Genomic DNA, 23,646 nt, shown 5'->3' with positions numbered 1-23,646 from the left:
GGCGATCAGCCTTCTTTATGGTCCAGGTTAATGGGTCAATGCCTTGTCGTGGCGTAGGGGCTTGAATAACTCAGAGAAGCTACAAGCTATGCCGTGCAGGGCCACCCAAGATGGGCAGGTCATAGCTGAGAGTTTAGACTAAATGTGATCTACTTGGAGAAGGAACTGGCAAACCACTCCAGTAGTTTGCCAAGAAAACTCCATGGACAAAGACAACAGGCATAATTTAATTAGACAGCGCCTGTATGATATCGAGCGATAGAACAATTTGGCCACAATAAGGAAATTTTGTCCATGGTTAGGATTATTTTCCACCTAGTCATTTTGACACTTTGGCACCCTATTCACAAAATTTAACAATTCCAAAATACAGACACGCTTTTACTTTCATAAGATTGAGTATGCTGCCTTTGGCTGTACCTAAGGGTCAATTTCAAAAAAATTCCACTGGAAAAGCGGTTGTGTCCATGTGCAGGTGGCAGTATTGAGTCAGTGGCTCATGTGCTTCTGGCTTGCAATCTTTATAAAGATTTGAGGAGTGAGGTTATTACTCCTCTACTATTGTCCATGTCACCTGACTCAACCATTGCTACTGTGTCCTTTCTATTAGCAGATCAAGATGATCAGGTGACAGAAAAAACTGCAAGGTTTTTAGCGGGGGCAATTAGAATAAGATCTATTATTGGATTATTGATATAAAACTTCCCAAATGTACTTTGTATAGTTAAGTTTTTACCTCTATCTGCAGCACATTTTATTTTATTTTATTGTTATGGCTAGTGGCTGATGCAAATAAAGATTTTCTGATTCTGATTCTCACTTGCAGTGGGCATATGCTGAGCAAGGTGAACTGGGCAAGACCTACATGATATAGGATGTGGAGAGAAAAGAAGTGAAAACACTGCAATAATGGCAAACTGAAGACATCACAATGTAGATTAAGTTGAAGATCTAATTATCTTCAGAGTCGTTCCTTGCAGATTTTACTCACATTGTACAGCACTGTAGTCCATCCTTCCATGGTGATGCACTGGAAGACAGTCAACACAGCAAAGAGGATGTTGTCAAACTGAGTGATCCCGTCGTTGGGACCAATCCACTCTCTGCACTCATAACCTGTAGGGCATCCTTGTACTCCACAGGGATGAGGCGGGTCCAACTCTTGCAATTCACCTGAAATCACACACAGATTAAACCAATAGGACACAGGCGAATCAACAGAAAGCAAAAGGAATGTCTTGCAATTCACCTGAAATCATACACAGATTAAACCAATAGGACACAGGTGAATCAACGGAAAGCAAAAGGAATGTCCCCAAGAGCAGGGAAGATCCACAGTATTGTATAACCTTTATTGCAACCAAACCAAATGTTACAGTGCTGCGGACAAGCTTCTGAGTTCTCCAGAACTCTTTATCTGTCAAGATACAAAATAAAACAACCAAAAAGGAGGGGGCCACCCCCCCACACACACACTTCTTGTTTCACTGGACAACTGATGAAAAGTTACAGGGAATTCAAAAAAAAAACTTGCTCACAGCTCTGTGACTTTTGGTTTGCCCCATAAAAAGGTTGTGACGTTGTAGCTTTCATGCAGCAAGAATTTCCACAGAGAACTACATCTCTGTGTAGTTAGCACACATGGGTCCACACTGCATCCTCTCTCTGTAGGAGGCTGGGCCTCCCCAGCACCAGAATTTTGCCCTCATTGGGCATTATCCCCAACTGCAATGCACCCAGGAGGACTCTTGGGGTGGGTGGGTTAAAACTGCCCAATTGCTCTTAGAGACTTCCAGTTCCTTGTGGGAGGAACTAAGTATTGGCCCTCCTTACGCGGTCTCACCATTGCATTCTAGTTACTTTCCCCAAAGAACTGAGCGGGTGCAACAGAGAGCTGGGCCAACAACTATCCAACTAGCTTCACCCGACTTCTCCATAGCCTGACCTTGGGTTCAGGTTCTTCGTCACATTCAAGAGGGGCACTAGAGTGTTGCAAATTCTATATTACATACACACACACACCCTGCACAAAATGTGGGGATGCAGCAGAGTAAGTGATTTATGCTTCTGAATCCAAGCATTTAAAATATCCATTCTCATAACTCCATTGCCTTAGAAATGCAAAACCTTACAACCACAGCTGCCATCTGGCAGTGTTCTGGTTTCCACTGGGTGGTGCTGGGTGGGGAGGTGTTGCAACAACTCAGGGTCTTTCCATTTCTCCCCCACCCTCTCATCACAAAACGATTCAGTTAATGTTTGTGTCCTGAACTTATCTGTGCTGCCTTGCAAACATCCATGCACCTCGTTGCAAAAATCCCACAAATCCCAAAGCAAAATCCTCTCCTGTGTAGTTGTTTTTGGTGTTGGGAAATCTGGCATAAAACTCCAAAATGTGTGTGCATGTATATGTTTTAGGGCAGGCACCCCAAAAACTTCGGCCCTCCAGATGTTTTGGACAACAATTCCCATCATCCCTGACCACTGGTCCTGTTAGCTAGGGATCATGGGAGTTGTAGGCCAAAACATCTGGAGGGCCGCAGTTTGGGGATGCCTGTTTTAGGGTGAGGTCAGCAAAGAGTAAGGATATTTCCGTGAGGATTTTAATTGGATGAACTTTTATTTGGCTTTGCTCTAGTTATCTCCCGCTTGGACTACTGCAATGTGCTCTACATGGGGCTACCTTGGAAGGTGACCCGGAAACTACAACTAACCCAGAATGCAGCAGTGAGACTGGTGACTGGGAGTGGCTGTTGAGACCATATAACATCAGTCCTGAAAGACCTACAATGGCTCCCAGTACGTTTCCAAGCACAATTCAAAGTGTTGGTGATGACCTTTAAAGCCCTAAACAGCCTCGGTCCAGTATACCTGAAGGAGTGTCTCCATCAGGGCCGGCCCTACGGCCAGGCTGGGTGGCGCCGGCCGCTCCGCCACGCAGCAGCGCCCTCGGCAGCAGCGCTGTGTGCTGAGCCCGGCCGCCCGCCTGCCCGTGGCACTGGAAAACGGGGTGGCGGGGGGTGGCGGGGGGTGGCGGAGGGATCCGTCGCACCACGGTGCCAGGGTGCCAGAGGTGCTTAAGACGGCCCTGGTCTCCATCATTCTGCCCAGACACTGAGGTCCAGCTCCAAGGGCCTTCTGGTGGTTCCCTCACTGAGAGAAGTGAGGTTGCAGAGAACAAGGAAGAGGGCCTTTTCAGTAGTCGCACCCACCCTGTGGAATGCCCTCCCGTCAGATGTCAAGGAAATAAACAACTATCTGACTTTTAGAAGACATCTGAAGGCAACCCTGTTTAGGGAAGTTTTAAATGTTTAATGTTTTATCATATTTTTAATATTCTGTTGGGAGCCGCCCAGAGTGGCTGGGGAAACCGAGCCAGATGGACAGGGTATAAATAATAAGTTTTTTTTTTATTGCTAGCAATGTTTCTATTGTTATCTTCCTTGAGCCTTTTGGGGTGGGGTAGGGTGGGGTTCAGGGGAAGGGGCACCAGCTCCTGGGGGCCAAGCCCTTTTGCCCCCCCTGCAATATTTTTTGGGGTGGGGCCCACAATCCCCCCCATATCCAAAAAGCACAGAGGCGAGCATGATGCGACTCCAGTGGCAAAACTCCTTCACCTCCTCCTCCTGTTGTGGTGGGGAAGAATGACTGAAGCAGCCTCCCGCCAGCAGTGGCACCAAGATGCAACATCCCGTGGGGAAAATCGGTGCTTTGGTGGCCACCCTGGAAGCCCCTGATGGCTTCCTGTGTTTGCTATGGCTGCACTTGAGAAGTCAAAGGCAAGAACTGAGCTGGGAAAGGAGAGGGGACATGCGACGTTCCTCACCTGAATTGTTTACGTAGCAAGCCCGGTGAAGCTTTCCGCTATAGAACTCCAGGCCAATGATTGCAAACATCAGGATGGCGAAAAAGAGGAGGAGACCAATCTGCAGGAGAGGCACCATGGCCTTCATGATGGATTTGAGCACAATCTGTAAACCTTGATGAAGGGAAAGGGGGAGAATGCAATTAAAAATAGAAGTACCATCGCCAGATGCGGTCGGGACAATTTATCTCTCCTATACAGTATGTAGGAGCTCGGGAGGGAGGGAGGGAGGGAGGGAGGGAGGGAGGAGAAGGAGGAAGAGCCATTACAATATGAAGAAGTCAATTTAAGGCTTATCTGCACTTCCCCTTTGCCCTGCCCTTTCCAGGCATAGGTCCCTGCTTTAAAACTCCATGTCTTTTGCCCCAGAGCTTTCCCCACATTCAGGTTTTCTGCATATTGCCATTTGCTTCAATTCAGCTTTAAAGAGTGGTGTTTGGGTGTTTTTTTTCTGGAAAAGCTCCGGAGCAAAAACAAAGGGTGCTCAGCCTCAGGGACAGAGCTTTAAAGTGCAGACAATGCCTGGAAAGAGCAGAGGAAAAGGTAAGTATGAATAAGCCCAAAGACTGAAGTGGTTACAAAAAAAACTTCTGGAAAGCTGGCTACTACAATGCTAAAGTCTGAGGGAGGTAAAGTGTTATGTACTGAGCTGAATCATAGAACAATAGGACCCAGAATCAGACTGCTGATTCTGGATCCTATTGTTCTATGATTCAGCTCAGTACATAACACCCCTTTCCTCGTCTATGCGGGGTTTCAGGGCGAATGGGACCCGGCGGACTAAAGTAGGTGCTGGTCTGGCAGCACATCACAGAATTGGTAGAAATGGGACAGTCATTAGCCAAAAGAAGGGCTGTCCACCAGAACCATTTCCAGCATCCAGCAAGCTCTTGCCCACCAGGCTCCTCCCAGGGCTTCAGGTCAGCGGCGTAGAAAGCCGCTGCGTCACCGGGGGCGGCAAATTGCTGTGCACCCGGGGGCGGGGCGTCACTCGCAGCGCACATGCGTAGCATCACTATGCATGTGGTGTTATGTAAAGACGCCACGCATGTGCTCTACGTAGAGGGGTCGCGCCCCCCCATGACTCCAAAACTGAGCCTCCGGCCTCCCAGTAAACAGCCCGCTCAGCGCTGTTTACCGGGAGGCTGAGACTTGGCTTTGGAGTCACTGGGGGGTGCTACCCTTACGGTAGCGGCAGCAGCAGCCCGTACGGACCGGGCATGTGCACCACCCTGTATGGAGTGTGCATAAGCAGGATGCTGCACATGCACAGTCCGTACGGGGTTCTGCTGGTGCACAGCGGCCCCACAGGCTGCCACTTGCATACAACGGCCCATAACGGGATGCCACTCGTGCACCAGCGGCAGCCCATACGAACCGTGTATGTCCATACGGCGTGCGGGGGCGGAGGTGAGGGGCGGGGAGGGGCATGCCAAGTGTCACCCCCCAGGCTGGAACCCGGGGCGACCCGCCCCCATCACCCCCCCTTGCTACGCCCCTGCCTCAGGTTCATGAGAGCTGGCAACTCAGTTGTTACCAATCACCCCACATGCAGCATCCCAGAATGTGTGAACCCGGGGCATTTCATGCACATCTCCTGCAATAACCCCCCCTGGTTGAGTAAAGCATTTCTGCGAACAGCACAGCGGGATACGAAGGATTCACACTGTAAACACCAATGCTTCTCAGCGAGGAAGCAGGAGGAGAAGGAGGGAGGGAGGGAGGGATGGGGAGAAAGCAGATGCTTACTAGGAATGCCTGAGACAAGCTTCAAGGGTCTGAGCACTCGCACTGCCCGCAGTGTCCTCAGGTCCACATGGGTGTTGAAATGTGTCCCTGCTGTGGCGAGGATGCTGGAGACAAACAAGAAAAAAAAGTTACTAAACATAGATCTTGGGCAAAGCACATCTGCCTGCCTGCCTGCCTGCCTGCTTGCAGGAGGGGGCGTTACGCACACCAGGCACCTGACAGCCGGAACTGGTGCACCTTACCCTCCACTGTGAGTCAACAGCCATTTCTAGGTCTAAACTTAGCATCCTTAAGCTGAGCAGCAATTTAAAGATACACACTGGTGCCGAGACTCACATTTTCCTGCTCAGCCTGATCCAGCCAGCCTTGCATTCGTACCAGCACTCACGGGCTCGACCTCTGCACGGGGGGGGGGGGAGGCTTGAACTGGGGCTGTGCTCCCCCTGTTCCGCAGAGCCTCTGGCATTGCTTGTCCTCATCCCAAGCCATTACACACACACAGTGGTACCTCACAAGACGAATGCCTCGCGCAACGAAAAACTCGCAAGACGAAGTTTTCTATGGCAGCGCTTCGCAAGACGAAGTTCATAGAATCATAGAGTTGGAAGAGACCACAAGGGCCATCCAGTCCAACCCCCTGCCAAGCAGGAAACACCATCAAAGCATTCTTGACATATGGCTGTCAAGCCTCTGCTTAAAGACCTTCAAAGAAGGAGACTCCACCACACTCCTTGGCAGCAAGTTCCACTGTCGAACAGCTCTTACTGTCAGGAAGTTCTTCCTAATGTTTAGGTGGAATCTTCTTTCTTGTAGTTTGAATCCATTGCTCTGTGTCCGCTTCTCTGGAGCAGCAGAAAACAACCTTTCTCCCTCCTCTATATGACATCCTTTTATATATTTGAACATGGCTATCATATCACCCCTTAACCTTCTCTTCTCCAGGCTAAACATGCCCAGCTTCCTAAGCCGTTCCTCATAAGGCATCATTTCCAGGCCTTTGACCATTTTGGTTGCCCTCCTCTGGACATGTTCCAGCTTGTCAGTATCCTTCTTGAACTGTGGTGCCCAGAACTGGACACAGTACTCCAGGTGAGGTCTGACCAGAGCAGAATACAGTGGTACTATTACTTCCCTTGATCCAGACGCTATACTCCTATTGATGCAGCCCAGAATTGCATTGGCTTTTTTAGCTGCTGCATCACACTGTTGACTCATGTCAAGTTTGTGGTCTACCAGGACTCCTAGATCCTTTTCACATGTAATGCTCTCAAGCCAGGTGTAACCCATCCTGTATTTGTGCCTTTCATTTTTTTTGCAGATTTGTGCCTTTCATTTTTTCGTTTGCAGAACGAAATACTTTTGTCTTGTGAGGCACCACTGTATATGTGTGTGTGCGTGCGTGCATGTGTGTATAGCCTCTCTCTTCCCCTTCTCTCTGTATACTCCCTCTGCTATCTCCCCAACTGTTAAAATGTAGGGCCAAGCTAGGCAATGCACACCACATTCTTTGCACTCTTAAAAAACAAACAAACAAAAAACCTGAAAAGCAGCTGTGGGAAGTACAACTTTCAATTCTGTATTTTAACAAAAGGAGGGGTGGGAGGAGGGGAACAACCGCTGGGAAACTATGAGCCCTAGAGTTTTGTTTGATGTAGTTGTTTCATAAAGTCTCATCCTTCTTTGCAAGAAAAAACAAACTCAAAGCAATTCACGAGCCACGTGTCATAGAATAAAACACAATTTACCACCTTATTAGAGCACTCCAAAAGCCTCAAAATATTTCAAAACAATGCCAAAAACCAAGTTTTGACATATATAAAATTATCAAAACCAGCCAGAGATACCAGTTTTGGAACTCACAACTAATTAGCTGCTAAAGTTTGCCACAAAGATAGGGGCCTCTAAGGTTGGTTTCAAACCTGAAAGTGATGGAGCTGTTTTGATGCCCAGAGAATCGCATCCCACAAATGTGGGACCAGTGTCAACATTTATCTATTAGTTTTATATTTATTCCTCATTTTAGATGGGAAGATGCATACAAGAACAGATTGCTGATTCGACACATTTTCAGACGCTATTGATGGGGGAGAATTTGTAACATATGCAAACTTGCATGTAAAGCTAAGCAAAGAAAACTCATAAAATCTGCAAATGAGAAAGTTTGTCATGTTCACACACATTTTAACAAGGTAAAAATGGATTTGATGGGGGTCCTTTCTGCACCTGTGTTTGGGCTGCAGGTGGGGGTTCGATGATGAACATACCTTTACATGCAAAACAATCCCCACACAGTGTTATTGTCATTGTTTTTTATTATGTATTTTGTGTTTTTTAATCTTTTTTGTGAACTGCCCTGAGATGTGTGAAGGGTTTAATCAATCAATTATTATTAACAGGGAATAAATCCAACTAAACCCAACAGGTTTATCTGAGTAGATAATATGTAGGACTGAGCTGTAATATATTCTAAAGGTTGGATTTCAGAACTTTACAGGTGTTTATGGTTTTGCTAATGCATTAAAAGGGAGCAGGATTAAGAAACAGAACTGATGAAGAAGGGTTCCATTATTGAGAGTGGTTCTCTCTGGGAAGTTAAAGATAAGGTTATTGAATAAATGGTATATAACCAATGTAAATTAGATATATATGCAAAAAAGGTAATGGGTGTTTATTGGCAATGATGTGGAGAAAGGCTATTTTATTTCAAAAATGAATGCTGAATGGTGGTTGAAAAGATATGTAATGTTGTTTTTGCGAAAGACTTTTCATTCATTTGCTAATAGCAACAAATTTGTGTGTAGACAATTATATGACCAGACACTGTAGTTATGTAAAAGCTATAAAGATCTTATGCAGACAGCTCAAGAGTGTTGGAAGAAAAGTATGCCTGCAATTCTAAACACACTTAAGGCCTTCTAAATCATAGGGGGATTTATTTCTGAGTAAACACGCGGGTGGTGCTGTGGTCTAAACCACAGAGCCTAGGGCTTGCTAATCAGAAGGTTGGTGGTTCGAATCCCCACAATGGGGTGAGCTCCCGTTGCTCGGTCCCTGCTCCTGCCAATCTAGCAGTTCGAAAGCACCTCAAAGTGCAAGTAGATGAATAGGTACTGTTCCGGCGGGAAGGTAAACGGCGTTTTCGTGCCCTGCTCTGGTTCGCCAGAAGCGGCTTAGTCATGCTGGGCACATGACCCGGAAGCTGTACGCCAGCTCCCTTGGCCAGTAAAACAAGCAACCCCAGAGTCGTCCGTGACTGGACCTAATGGTCAGGGGTCCCTTTACCTTTACCTTTAAACATGCATTTAGTGCTTCTGTGCATGCGCGCACACCGAAACCCAGAAGTAATCCGTTCCGGTACTTCCGAGTTTGGCGTGGAGTGCAACCCAAAAAGACGCAACCTGAAGAGGCCGTAACCTGAGGTATGACTGTATTGCTCTATTCTGCCTTGGCCAGATCCCACCCAAAGTCCTGGACCCTGTTCAAAGAACGGTGATCAAAGTTTCGGAAAGCAAACCGTATGGGTTATGGTTGAGGGAGCTAGGTATGTTTAGCCTGGAAAAGAGGAAACTGAGAGGAGAGAGGATAGCCATCTTCAAATATCTCAAGGGCTGTCCCATGGAAGATGGACCACACTTGTTTTTTCCTGCTCTGGAGGGCAGGACCCGAACCAATGGCTTCAAGCTACAAGGAAGGAGATTCCAACTAAACATCAGAAAGTACTTTCTGGCACTAAGAGCTGTTTGACAGTGGAACAGACTCCCTTGGAAGGTGGTAGACTTTCCTTGGAGGTTTTTAAGCAGAGGTTGGATGGCCATCTGTCATGGATGCTTTAGTAGAGATTGCTACATTGCAGGGGGTTGGACTAGATGATCCTCAAGGTCCCTTCCTGCACTACAATTCTACAATTCTATGATTCTACTGCCATGATGCTAATTTTGTTTTGGAAGCATGTCCCCCCCCCCCTGAAAAATCTTCTTTTTAAAAAAAGCCACACTATTTGGTGGAAAATCTTTTGAGAGAGCTGACCTAGGGACCCTCGTTTTGTCTGCGGCAGAGAAGAATCTGTAGAATCCGATTTTGGGGACTCTTAAGTAAGGCACCCTCAGTTGGCCCCTTTATCCTCAAAATAGGAGGGGTCTAGAATGTGAGGAATCTCTCAAATGGCTTCTGATCTCCTCAGTGCACCATGCGAAGTGAGGACGGCAAAGCTGCTGAAGCAACGGGTCCTTGCCAAATCATGCCTCTGGAATTGCTCCAGAACAGGGGTCCCCAGATTTACCGCGCGGCGGGCCGGAGGGCAGGGGAGTGCGCGCGCAGCGGGCTGGAGGGCAGGGGAGTGCGCGCGCAGCGGGCCGGAGGGCAGGGGAGCGCGCGCCCGTGCGCATGCGCACACGCGCGCATGCGCACACGCACACAGGCGGGGAAAAATCGCCGAAAATCGCTTGTGCGCATGCGTATGGGCCTCCCTCGACCCGGAGGTGCATCGGAAATGACCTCTTCTGGGTCGGGAGAGGCCCATACGCATGCGCACAAAGGATTTTCGGCGATTTTTTGCCGATTTTTAAGGCGGGGGTCGTCGTGGGCCGGATTGGGAGGCCGATTGGGCCGCATCCGGCCTGGGGGGCATAGTTTGGGGACCCCTGCTCCAGAACAACCGTATCTCATTCCTCTGCACTGAACGGCATAGAGATCCTCTGCTTCAAAGGTCAGGAGTATTCAGGAGAGAGCAGAAGCAATGTGCATACCACAATTTCGCTGAAGGTCATTAAGGGACACCAAGTGGAACAAGAGTAAAAAACCCAATTCTGTGGACCAGGTATACTCAATTACAGTTGCCTTCCACCACCAAGCCAGTACAGAGTTGTGCCGTCCTGTGTAATTATATCCTAGGCTCCCAAACCAGTCGAGACGTTGCTCTTCAAAATTGCTACTTTTCTTTATGGCATCAATTTAATCTTCCCGCAGGGCACAATCAATCCAACGTGGAGACAGCCCCGGGAAGGCAGAAGTCTCTCCCCAGGTAACAAGTGTCAACTTCTCAAGATTAATATTCTTCAAATCAGAAGGTGCATGCTCCTTTGAGACATCAACGTCGCAAGCCAGTAAACAAGCTGCAGTGATCGGCCAGGAGGAGTTTAGCAAAAGGGAAGTGGGCAGAAGACACAGCAGCTGGGATGAGGACCATATTCTGCCAGGTTGGCAAACAAGTCCCAGAGACTGAAGCTCGTTCAGAGGAGGGGAGCAGTGAAGATAAGCCACAGAGAAAAGGCCAGTGATATCTGTAGAAACAGGGTAAGTAAGGTGTAAACACCCCTCCACACACACAAAGTACAGGATGACACGGGAACAGGACCATTCAGAACTGGTATATCATTTTTCATTTCACCTCTAAGTATTGAACCCAAAATGTATTTGGCTGTCAGGACTCAAGCACCTTGAATTCTGCCTCCAAAAGAACAGAGAGATAGCATGAATGCCGGATCACTGGTATAAAATGCTCTGGAGGGATGTGTATGCGGTCTTTTGTTGATGCTCTGCACCAGCAGAAGCTTCTGAACGCTTTATAAAGGTAGGATGTGGGTGGCGCTGTGGGTCAAGGGACGCGGGTGGCGCTGTGGGTTAAACCACAGAGCCTAGGGCTTGCCGATCAGAAGGTCACCGGTTCGAATCCCTGTGACGGGGTGAGCTCCCGTTGCTCGGCCCCAGCTCCTGCCAACCTAGCAGTTCGAAAGCACATCAAAGTGCAAGTAGATAAATAGGTACCGCTCCGGTGGGAAGGTAAATGGCGTTTCCGTGCGCTGCTCTGGTTCGCCAGAAGCGGCTTTGTCATTCTGGCCACATGACCTGGTAGCTGTACGCTGGCTCCCTCAGCCAGTAAAGCAAAATGAGCGCCTCAACCCCAGAGTCGGTCACGACTGGACCTAATGGTCAGGGGTCCCTTTACCTCTACCTTTTTACCTTTATAGGTAGGACTACAGAGGCAGCTCCTCTGGACAACCTGGGAAGTCAGCATTATCTCAGTTTGCTTGCACTAACCTTACATGGAGTTTAGACTACTTCCTGTCTTTATTGAACATTTTGTTCTGATTTGCTTAGATATATGACAATGCGCATTCATCCTGACTAGCTTGCAGGATGCTCGCGATTCTTCCCACTAATCCTTCACCCCACACTTTTCAATGCATTTTCTCATCACTTTCCAAACTGCAAAAACAAAACAAAACAAAAAACAACTGCTGTTGTGTATTTATTGTGCAGGGGCAGCAGAGCGCATTGATTCCCTTTAATTGTCCAAACCTAAAATTCCTCCCACAAAATACCGACTGGTCTGGATGTAATCGTCTTAATGAATTGACCAAGAGCTGCCAAATCCCGCAGCAGATTTTCCTGCCCTTCTCAAGGATGGAAGACCTTCCAGGTGTCATCCTATCACATGGTGACATTCTGACAGACAGGGTGCTTACGAGAAATGTAGGGAGGTCACATCTGCCAGATTCAAAAAGAGAAAAGCACAGAAACCAGCAGAATCAGGCAGAGATAAGCAGCCTTTCCCAGTTTTGCGCAGCCGTCCAGAAACCAGACAAAATTGGGTCATTGTTCTACTAATTCACCTAATTACAGGCCAGCACAGCTCTTGGCTATGTCTCCCTTGCTGGGCAATTAACCACCTTTATTTCTTCTTATTATTATTTCCCTCTCTGCAGTATACAGTTGGATAAAAATCTGGCTCCGTTCAGAAACAAGAGTTCCGTTTCCTTGGATACTGAGACAGGAGGAAACTCTTTCACATCAACCGAAGAAGCTGTGGCAACAGATTTGTTCCCCTTCTCCTCCTCCTGTTTATTATGACAAATTTGAAAGGGGCAAATTGAAAGGTGTAGTTAGTCCATCCATCATTAGGTTAACCAGAAAGTCGACTGTGGCTGAGGTTCTTGTCGGTTGGCCTTTGCTGAAAACACTTGCCAAAAGCTCCATACAAGCAGGGGTGTGTGTGTGTATGTTTGTGCAGTGTGCTCCTAGTCTATGGGAGTCCCAGACAGCCACAAACTGTGGCATTTGACTCCCAAATACAGCTTCCAAAAATTTGTTCAGCATGTTTCTAACCTTCACGGTCATAAAGATATGCTTGGATGTGTGAAGCTGGTAATATCAATAACCACAAATTAACACGGCTGCTCAAAATGAAACTGTAAAACAAGTGTATTTTTTAAAGCATTATTGTGGTTATTTCACAACAACCAGGCACAAATGTGATCCTCACAAAAACCAATTGAACGTGGTCTGAAGCATCCAGGTGGAGACAACTAAATGATATCCCTGAATCCACTTGCCACCCCTATACCAGGGGGCCCAAACTAAGGCCCGGGGGCCAGATGCGGCTCAATCGCCTTTTCAATCCGGCCCGCGGACGGTCCAGGAATCAGCATTTTTTTACATGAGTAGAATGTGTCCTTTTATTTAAAATGCATCTCTGGGTTGTTTGTGGGGCCTGCCTGGTGTTTTTACATGAGTAGAATGTGTGCTTTTATTTAAGATGCATCTCTGGGTTATTTGTGGGGCACAGGAATTCGTTCTTATTTTTTTTTTCAAAATATAGTCCGGCCCCCCACAAGGTCTGAGGGACAGTGGACCGGCCCCCTGCTGAAAAAGTTTGGTGACCCCTGATCTATACTTATCTATACCAACAAAAGAAGATTGGCAACTAAAAATGATTTCTTATTATAATCTGGCTACAAAAGAAGCAGAAATTAAAGGGATAAAAGAAGGAAATAAGAACAAAGATTGGGAAAAATTTAAAGATTATACAACTAGTTTTTGGGAGAATGCCGATCTCTCAAAAGACCTATGAAGGCTCAAAATAATGATCATTGAAACAGTCAGGAAACAGGTATACGCAAGAGCAAAAGGGGGGGGAAGCGCAATATGAGATTGGCTGGAAGCACTAAAGGGTGGGTGGAGGGTTGAGTGGTGGTGAGGAATTTGAGGGTATTGTTTTTTTAGTTATTTTGTGTAAATTCATGATTAATTTGATTTATTTGTAAATTCATGATTAATTCGATTTATTGTAACAGTGCGTTACAATGTTGATTATGGTTAATTTTTGTGTAAATTTTAGTGAAATATCAATAAAAATAAAAAGAAGGAAAAAAGCAGCAGAAAAAACCCCTATATATATCTATACTTTCAACCACAAATATTTCTGCCATGAAAATAAATTTACTAAGTTGTAATCCCTTTTTCTTGATGTTTGGAACTATAATGCAAGTGGTACATTTGCATATTCCTGGTTCACACGGCACACTAAACCAAGGTGTGGTTTAGCACAAACACATGAACAGGCAGGCTCACAGCCAGTTTCCCTTTTGCTGCTGCACCATGCTAAACCAAGGTTTGACTTAAAAAGTTGGCTGAACGTGGGCTCCTGATTTAGCCCTCTCCAGGCTAACCATGAGCTCTAACCAAGGTTTGCTCTTGGCTTTTGCCTCTTGGTTAGCTTGGGAGAGCTGAACTGCAATTCTGGGTTTGGGCTACGTGCTAAGCTACAATGCGGTAACGAAAAGGCTCGGGAAAGTGCCCGCGAGCCCATTTCCAGGAGCTCCTGAGTTTACACTAAGCCAAGGGTGCCCCTTGGAAAGACTACAGATACTTAAAGCATGTGTAGAGAGATTTCCTAGGGTTGCCATATTGCAAGAGGTGAAAATCCAGACACAAAAATTTGTGGAGCAATCAGCCAATAGCCTCTCTGTCGACGCTGAACCCAAACCACCCCCACCAGAGCCTGAACCAGAGCTACCTGCATGCACACACAGAAAAATTTAAACCCTAAATCCAGGACATTTGCTTTAAAATGTAAAATGGGCATTAGGTCCCGCCACTGAGGACATTGAGGAATTCCTGGATGTATGGCAACCCAACATTTCCTTAACATGCAGAAAGCCAGGTCCTTGGCCAGGAGCTAAATAACTTGCAGGGGGATTTGTCCTGTACTGTTGCTAACCCATGACAGTGGGTAAGGGAGGTGGGCATTGGGTGGCATGGCACTCCTCTCAGCAGGTCACACATTCCACATAGGGGTCCTATGGGTGCCTTTTTCCCCAGAAAGAAAGGTGGCCAGTTTATTCACACTTCTATGGAAAGTATCGTGAAGTATCATGAAGAGAAGGATGTGTAACAAAAGCAACTTTATTACAAAATGTTTGGTTTGGTTTTGGAGAGGGACTGATGCTTGTAATGTAGTACAGCGGACTGATGCTTGTAATGTAGAACAGAAACTGAAATTACAGGACCTGAGAAATGTCACAGGCATTTCCATGTATGGCAAACCAGGAGGACCCATACACTTTCATTTGAAAAACATGAGTGATTTTAGTTACAGGTAGGTAGCCGTGTTGGTCTGCTGTAGTCGGGGAGAAAAAAATCCTTCCAGTAGCACCTTAGAGACCAACTAAGTTTGTCATTGGTATGAGCTTTCGTGTGCATGCACTATGCGCACGAAAGCTCATACCAATGACAAATTTAGTTGGACTCTAAGGTGCTACTGGAAGGAATTTTTTAATTTTGTTATGAGTAATTTTAGATGTAGATGGCTGAGAAACAATTGTTTTGTTGTCAGCATTAGATGGCCCATAGTCCCTGGGGAAAGGTTCAAATCTGAAACCTACCTCACACAGTCCTTCCCCATTCAACTAGAAACCAATGAAAGGCCCAGCCTTGGAACCTGTGTTCTGAGCCACACTTAAAAATACAGCTAGCAAGGATAATTCCGAAACAATGTCAGAAGCGATTTTGTTCATGATCCAACTACGGAATAGGATACAATCGAGCTAAGAGCAGATAAAAGCTGGTGATGATTAATACAATAAAGTGTGACTCTTTGTGGTGGGTGGATTATGCATGTCACAAAATATGGAGAGGAGTGGGTTGGGGAAAAGATTACAGAGAAGCAATGCATGTGGAAGCAGGCCCAGAAGAAGTCCTCTTTCAAAGATGGATTGATGGAGTATGAGAAAATTGGTAAGGAATAAGAAACCAGAAGTGTTTCTCCTGGGTATAATAGCAAGAGACATTCCCAGCGACAAGAAAAAGGTATTCCTCTATGCAACTGCGGCTGCCAAAATACGTATAGCAAAGAACTGGAAGGGAGATAAAGTCCCTACAAAATCAGAATGGAAGAATAAATTTTGTGAATTCATTGAATTGGCAAAAATAACAGCAATAGTTAGAGGACAATCAAATCAAAATGGGATAGTGCCAAGGAATACATGAAAAAACACTCATATGCAATGATGGCAGTTTGCAAAGTTAAGGTAAAACAGAGAAATGGGTGCAATGGGTAAATAGGTAAAATATACATCCATAACACAACAAGAGCAAACAAAATTAAAGGACTGAAGCCATACATGGGTGGAGGGAAGTCATGGTTTTATAAAAAGGAATTAAGAGAAGAACCATATAGATAAAAGTACAGAATGAATTTAACTAATTAGATACATATGTAAAAGATCGTATTGTTGTGGTTTTGTTTTGTTTGAATTCTTTGTTATTATGCAATAAATAATAAACAATAAACAATAAGAGAGAAAATTAGTAAGGATCGGAAACATGTAGCTAAGAAGAAGAAGAATGGGGAGGCTGCAAGTGTGGTCTATCAAGATCTCAAATCACAAGAAGATTGAGCTAGAGAGGAATTGGAAAGAAAACATGTTTGACTTGGGAGATTAGGTTTTTTCCCCAAACATCAAATGAGAACATCCAGTCATCATAACACACAACCTGCATACCTGCCAAGGTCCTGCCGGAAAAATAAGGGATCGGCAGACTGGAAGTAGCGCTGCCGCCATTTTGGAACTGGTTAGAGCAGCACCAGAAGTCGCTTCTGAGCATGCTCTGCCCAGTTCCAAAATGGCCGTCGCACCAGAAGTCGCGCTGCGGCCATTTTGGAACTGGGCAGAGCAGCACCGGAAGTCGCTTCTGAGCATGCTCTGCCCAGTTCCAAAATGGCCACCGCGCCAGAAATTGCTTCTGCGCATGTCCAGAGACTCCAGACATGCACAGAAGGAGCCTCCCCCGGCCGGTAAGAAAACCGGGGGGAAACAAAAAAATCCGTTTTTCCAGCTGGGAACGGCTGAAAATGGGGGTTTCCCGGGGAATACGGGAGACTTGGCAGCTATGCACAACCTGTATCCTGATATGTAACGTCCCATAATGATTCTTCTGGTGCATGACGGCTCCTAAAACTCTCATATTTATGCCTATACCAGCCAGTTAGGATTTCTTCATTCCCCAACAAATCATTTCCACGTTCGGATTTTCAAAAAACAAAACAAAAATGAAACCACCACCACCTGAGCAACAAACAAATGAGAATAATCCTGGGAAGGGAAACACCAGGACCAGGCTGCACAGGGAGGAGAACTGGATATTTGCCACCTCTGGCTTCAGTCCAAATAGCTTCCAAATACGATTTTTGTATCCAAGGGCCTCTTTGGCTCTCGTTCCTACCTCCCACAATCTTTAATTATATGACACATCGGATTACAGAGAGAGCCTGTGTCAGATAGGCACACAGCCAAGACTGGCGGCCTGGTTCTATGCCGAGTTAGTGGCACTTAAGCCATTGTTTTCAGGGGAACTGGCGCAACCTAACTGTGCCTGGGATCGGGCTATTAGTGGTTATTATCATCGGCAGTTATCATGTCATGGATCAGAGAACTTGCCTTTTACTTCTGAGATCAAGTAGCAGCCGACGACTCCTGAGATTCCCACCTTTCTTTTCCGCCATCCCTAGATGGGGATGGCTGCTTCAAGATGATGCAACAGCCATCGTTGGAACAGGCAGCACAGGGGGACGTGTTGACTCACAGGATTTGGAGCTCTGTCACTGTTTGCCGTGGTGGAGCCACGTTTGAGAGAGAAAAACACAGCCACCGCTCCCAGTGAGCCCTTTGCTCCAGAATACTAAGAGTTCCTCCCAAAGCCGTTTCCCGTTCTCGGGGAGATATCGTTGTGGGCTGGGAGCAAGCCCTCCCCATGCGCGCAGGGCGGGATCGCCCTTGCGCCATTGGATGGTCCTCACCTACGTCACCCTTAGGACGTCCAATTAAGATGGTCCAGGGGCGTGGCACGGGCTATTTAAACTCATACCTGCCAAGTTCCGGCCTGAGAAATAAGGGACTGGACCGGAAGTAGCAGACCGGAAGTAGCGCTGCCGCCATTTTGGAACTGGGCAGAGCATGCTCAGAAGCGACTTTTGATGCTGCTCTGCCCTGTTCCAAAATGATTGCTGCACGAGAAATCACGCAGCAGCCATTTTGGAACTGGGCAAAGCAGCATCAAAAGTCACTTCTGAGCATGCTCTGCCCAGTTCCAAAATGGCCGCTGCGCCAGAATAAACCGGGGGGAAACAAAAAACCCGGTTTTTTGGCTGGGGACAGCTGGAAAAACGGGGGTTTCCCGGGGAATACGGGAGACTTGGCAGCTATGTTTATACTGCCTGCGGCCGAGGACTTGCCCCTGTTTTTCTCCCTGCTCAGCCAGTTCTCCCTCCCTCCCTCCCTCAGGTTAGGCTTTTTTATTTCTTGACCTTGCTATGGCCCTCGGTTGGTCAACTTGGTTTTCCAAGGGGCCTGGTAGGAATTTTTCCACTTGGCAAATTGGCACCGGCCATTTGGGCTTTTTGCCTACCTCGTAGCAAATTGTCACAACTTTGTAAGGTTTGGTGGTTAGGCATTGGAGATTTAGGTTGAAGGGGAGGGGAGGTAGCAGCCATCACCTACCTCTCCTAATTCAAGGCTATTCCACCCTGGGGGAGTCCCTAGTTCAGGCAAACTGTGGCCCTCCAGATGTTTTGGCCTACAACTCCCATGATCCCTAGCTAACAGGACCAGTGGTCGGGGAAGATGGGAATTGTAGTCCAAAACATCTGGAGGGCTGAAGTTTGGGGATGCCTGCCCTAGTTGATGTGCATCAGCAGGGCTCCCCCTATTGGTGGTTAACCATTCAGAGACTTCCTGCAGGCGGGCAGGAGTCAGATATAGTTGTGTGGTTTCCAATGCCTAAGCAGCCAATACCGCTCACATTAGGTAACCAATAAAGTTGTGGCCTTTTTCGCCCATTAACCTAAAATACTGTTTCATGTGTCTTTATTCCACTTCCTGGGAGGGTTTGGGACCTTGCCATGCAACTAGGCAGCAGTTTTCACTTCCCTCTTTCATTTCCACCTCGTGAATTCAGAGAAATGTTGCTCTGAAGAATCTTTGGTCCATCTCTAAAATATTCTCCAGGTGTTCACTGAATACTCACAATATTTGATAGTTGCTACCGGCGTATTTGATACCTGTATTTCACATCTCATTGTATTTTATGTCAATATCTGATAGCTGATAAGCAATAGCATTAACGGCTTAAAGTATTTGATTGTTGGCATGCAATGTCATCCAACAACATTGGAAAGATGGTGTCGAGCGTTTTTGGCAGCTGACAGCTTACCATGTTTCTCCGAAAATAAGACACTGTCTTATATTTATTTTTTCTCAAAAAAAAAACACTATGGCTTATTTTCAGGGGATGTCTTATTTTTTTCCTCCTTCTCCTGCTATGGCTGGCATTGCTACTGTGCCTATTACTATGTCTTATTTTCGGGGTATGGCTTATATTCCTTGAATGCTTAAAAATCCTGCTACGGCTTATTTTATGGCTACGTCTTATTTTTGGAGAAACAGGGTATGTTTGAAGGCTACAAATGCTGTTGGGAATAAGCCCTATGGGAACTCAATGGGACCTACTTCCAACACGACATATCGGATGGCACTAAAAGGGACCCACGTTTCAGAGGTAACATTTCAAGTTCAGAATATGAGTTTGAATCTTGAATTCGAGCTGGTGCAATGCAGCGCTGATGAACCGAGCTGTGACTCAACAAATCCCTGGATCAAATCTCACCTATGTAATCATGAAATCAAAAAAGTGGTTGTGCAATATTGGGGTACGAATACTGACTTCCTTTGCTGGTCTGCCAGACGATTACAAAAGGATAATGTATGTGAAGCACCTTCCATAAATACGAACGCTTATCCGGATGAATGCTCAATAAACAGGTCATCTGCAAGAGCCCAGAGTAAATCTTGCTGACTGTATGTGAGCTAGCTGTAACTCAGCCTACTCTATAATTAAGCATAACCAGATCCCCTGTGAGATTAAACATTCTGTCATTCTTAATTCTAAAAGAGGAAATTATTTACTCAGAATCCTTTCAGAAGTGCACAACTTAGGGCAGTCTCTGCCAGTCTGACACTCCCCCCCCCTGATGTTCTGGCCTGGCAGAGGCTGTTGGGAATTGTAGCGCAGTACACCTGAAGGGAGGGGCCCAGGTGGCGCTGTGGGTTAAACCACAGAGTCTAGGGCTTGCTGATCAGAAGGTCGGCGGTTCGAATCCCTGCAACAGGGTGCGCTCCCGTTGCTTGGTCCCAGCTCCTGCCCACCTAGCAGTTCGAAAGCACATCAAAGTGCAAGTAGATAAATAGGGACCGCTCCGGCGGGAAGGTAAACGGTTTTTCCGTGCGCTGCTCTGGTTCACCAGAAGCTGCTTTGTCATGCTGGCCACATGACCCGGAAGCTGTCTGCGGACAAACGCCGGCTCCCTCGGCCTATAGAGCGAGATGAGCGCCGCAACCCCAGAGTCAGACACGACTGGACCTGGTGGTCAGGGGCCCCTTTACCTTTACCTTTTTACACCTGAAGGGCACCAGGTTGCCACTGGCTGCTGTAACAGTGTGGTCTTGGGTGTGAGAACAGGAGTGGTGCTTTCTCTTCGCCCCTTTCCTTCTGTGAAACTTTGGTGGGGATGGTTGAATCTGGAGTGAAGGTACATCCAGATGTCCTTTTTTTAAAAAAAAGACACTGGTAGTCATCATCGGCACTGATAGCTTCCCTCTGATGCCACAGCACAGTTGGTGTGCAAATGAGCAGTGCATGTGCCCTGCTTAGGCACAAAAGGAGTTCCATTGATCTCAACTGGGCACAAGCTTCAGTGCTTGCTGACCTGGGGGTCTAATTAAGTCAAAATGCCCAGAGCTCTAAGAAGATGTGCTTTGCTTAATTGGTTCTAATGTCACCAACCACTGTCTCTAATTCTGCAAATCTCACCTCTTCCCTTGAATGGCAACTGCAGCCTTAAAGCAAAGGCATGAGGGTTGGGAATGAGAGAGTTGGCAGTTTTCCGATGCCATTCAAGGAAGCAGAATAGGGTCCAAAAGTCAGGGCTACCAGGCCTATGGAGCCTTGGGGCAAAGTCTGAGAGCTGAAAGGTGGTGCTCAGATCCTGATGGGACAGAATGGAATCTAGCAGGGTTGAGAAGGAAACACCTGGCTGGTCCATGCAGGCAAAAGCCCTCAAGCCAGAAAGGAAAATACGTAGACTCCCACACCGTTCTAGCCCTCCACCTTAAGGTTTTCATGCTTTCCCTGTTCATTGAGTGTGAGAAAAGGAAAGTTGACCCCATTAAACTTCAACTAGAACAATAAATGATGGGGTACCATGAAAAAGTTGCGAAGAACAAAACGTAAGCCTCAGAGAGGGCGCTTAATCTGCAAAACAGGTCATCTGCAACAGGTCTTAAGTTTTCTGATCATCCCCAGAAAGAAAAAACCCAGGCTAAATAGGTGTGTGTGTGTGTGTGTGTGTGTGTGTGTGAGAGAGAGAGAGAGAGAGAGAGAGAGAGAGAGAGAGAGAGAGAGAGAGAGAGAGAGAGAGAGAGATGGGCTGGCATTTTGTGGACACCACACTAAAAAACTTGCATGTCTACACAGGACTGCAACGCTTCACCTGGCAGAAAGGCCTGCAATTTTCCATTCTGTAGACATAACCAAGCCAGTGTAAATGTCACTGAGACAGGAATGCAAGCATGCTGGGAATGTGGGCTTGGGAGAGCACATCGTTGTTTGCGATTCTGCCCTGCCATGCGATGCCCCAAATCTCCCTGACACAGCGCATGTGGAAGGCATTGAGACGTCGCTCCTGGAGGGCGTAAGTTGCCCACGACTCACTTCCATAAAGTAGTGTGCTCAACACTTAGTCCAAAGATGAAGGTGGTATAAACACTTTACCTTTAAAGTCCATTGGGAGCAAACAAGAATTTTGGGGCACAGTAGCTTGTTAAGATTGCTAGGAATTATAATTCTGTGGGCAGTAAAACTACACTGCCCAGGATTCAGTGGGGGGGGGCGGAGAATGTGCTCTAAAGTTATAGTGTGTATGAAGCCAAAGTTTTTCTCTGGTCAGCCCTGAAGCCAAGGGGACAAAGTCTGGGGTCATATTGTGCAAAGCCCACTGCAGTGCTGGGAGCCAGGAGAAGTCTACACAATTTGGCACCTTTGGGAAGCTCAGCAATTTGCCCACTATCGAGGCTGATTCTTTTCTTACTCGCTGCACATTTTTCTTACGTGCATCATAAGTGCTCTTAAATTCTCCCTAGAGAATGGTGGCATTTATTTATTTTTGGTATCTGAAGTTTAAACATACGCAGCACTAAAAAGTTTAAATATGCACCTATGTCTGGAAATCCATATTCTGCACCACGACCACCGCCCCACAATTAAGTGCATAAATTATGCAAATCTGCACAATTTCTTCTTTTGCATAATCTTCCTCAATTTTCATATTTTGCATATTTCTCATTATGCTTGGAGCAAAGGTAATAGTAGCAGGCCACCAAAGGAAAACATAGCCACCACCCTCTGACTTCTGAGATTTCAGCAATCTGCACAGCTTCTTTGAGCTAAAATAGGTTAGAAATAATAGCTTTAAAATAAAGGAAGGAGATTATAAGGAAGCTGAATGAATCCTACACCAAACCCAGTACCAGAATCTGCACCTTTTCTGCACTCTCATCAAATTATAGCATACACAAGCCCTGTTTAAATATTTTCCCTAGATCAAAGCAGTTTGGTTAGCATAACAAGATGGCACTGGATCAGTGCCTGAACTTAGCATATTTTTATGTCTACAGAACTGTAATTTATTGATGAAATATTTTTCTTTTCATTCAACTAGCATTTGGGTCTCTGTTTCCTACAATCTCAGTCAAAGGGGGCGGGGAATATGACACTGAAATCACAATCTCACAAGTTCTTTTGACTATTTTCATCTTTTCCATGTTAAAACATTTGCAGTTTTTCGGGGGGGAAACACAACCCTCTGCCAACTTGAGCAAAATATACCAAAATACGTCAAAATGAAATAAGGGAGAGGGCAAGGAGGGGGAAAACACAGACAAATCTGAAATGATACTGAGCAGAAGGTTGGAATTTAGAGAGAATATCCTTTACAGCAGCCTCCCCAAACTCGGCCCTCCAGATGTCAGGGATGATGGGAGTTGTAGTCCCAAAACATCTGGAAGGCCCGAGTTTGGGGTTGCCTGCTCTACAGCATATATGGATTCAGATACAAACCAACAATTAACAGGGAGGATTAAGGACTCTCGGAGCTTATGAAAAGCTCCGCATCCACACAATTGCCTCGCAAATCTCTGAGCTGCTGCCAGACTCCTGCAGAAAAGCTGGGCTCATAGCATGAAACAGTATTATGGATTAAGAGCAACCCCTGTTTGGGTTGCTGGCAGCAGGAATTTCTTGCTCTACTGCCTTTCTTTATTCAAGACATTTCTAGACATTCCTAAGTGGCGCACATAAAAACAATCCACAAAGAAAATGGGACAATAAATCAATTTTTAAAAAATCATGAAACCAAAACCATTGCCAGAATCAAGACCATTAAGGTCTTGCAAGACCCCCTAACAAACCCAACCTAAAATATGTTTTAATACTGGGGTTGCCATATGTCAAAAAGTGAAAATATGGAGGTTTTTTGGGGGGGTGGGGCCTAATCCCGGACGTATGGAAGTCCTAGGCCAGGCATCCCCAAACTGCGGCCCTCCAGATGTTTTGGCCTACAACTCCCATGATCCTTAGCTAGCAGGATCAGTGGTTGGGGAAGATGGGAATTGTAGTCCAAAACATCTGGAGGGCCGAAGTTT

General features: G+C 46.3%; 1 protein-coding gene across 1 annotated transcript in view; it reads right to left on the bottom strand.

Annotated features, from left to right (window-relative positions):
- CACNA1E (calcium voltage-gated channel subunit alpha1 E) overlaps window positions 1-23,646 on the bottom strand; it is a 327,543-nt gene that overhangs the window by 221,729 nt on the left and 82,168 nt on the right. Inside the window, exons 4-6 of the mRNA XM_088673714.1 lie at window positions 5,615-5,718; window positions 3,827-3,979; window positions 992-1,173 (exon numbers count right to left, since the gene is read on the bottom strand). Of these exons, the coding sequence (XP_088529840.1) occupies window positions 992-1,173; window positions 3,827-3,979; window positions 5,615-5,718 (439 nt within the window). The remainder of the gene's footprint in view (window positions 1-991; window positions 1,174-3,826; window positions 3,980-5,614; window positions 5,719-23,646) is intronic.

Source organism: Zootoca vivipara, chromosome 7 (genome assembly GCF_965207765.1).
Source record: "Zootoca vivipara chromosome 7, rZooViv2.hap1.1, whole genome shotgun sequence".
Lineage (NCBI taxonomy): Eukaryota > Metazoa > Chordata > Lepidosauria > Squamata > Lacertidae > Zootoca > Zootoca vivipara.
Note: the sequence above shows the minus strand (reverse complement) of the source record. Positions and strands in the feature narration are given on the sequence as shown.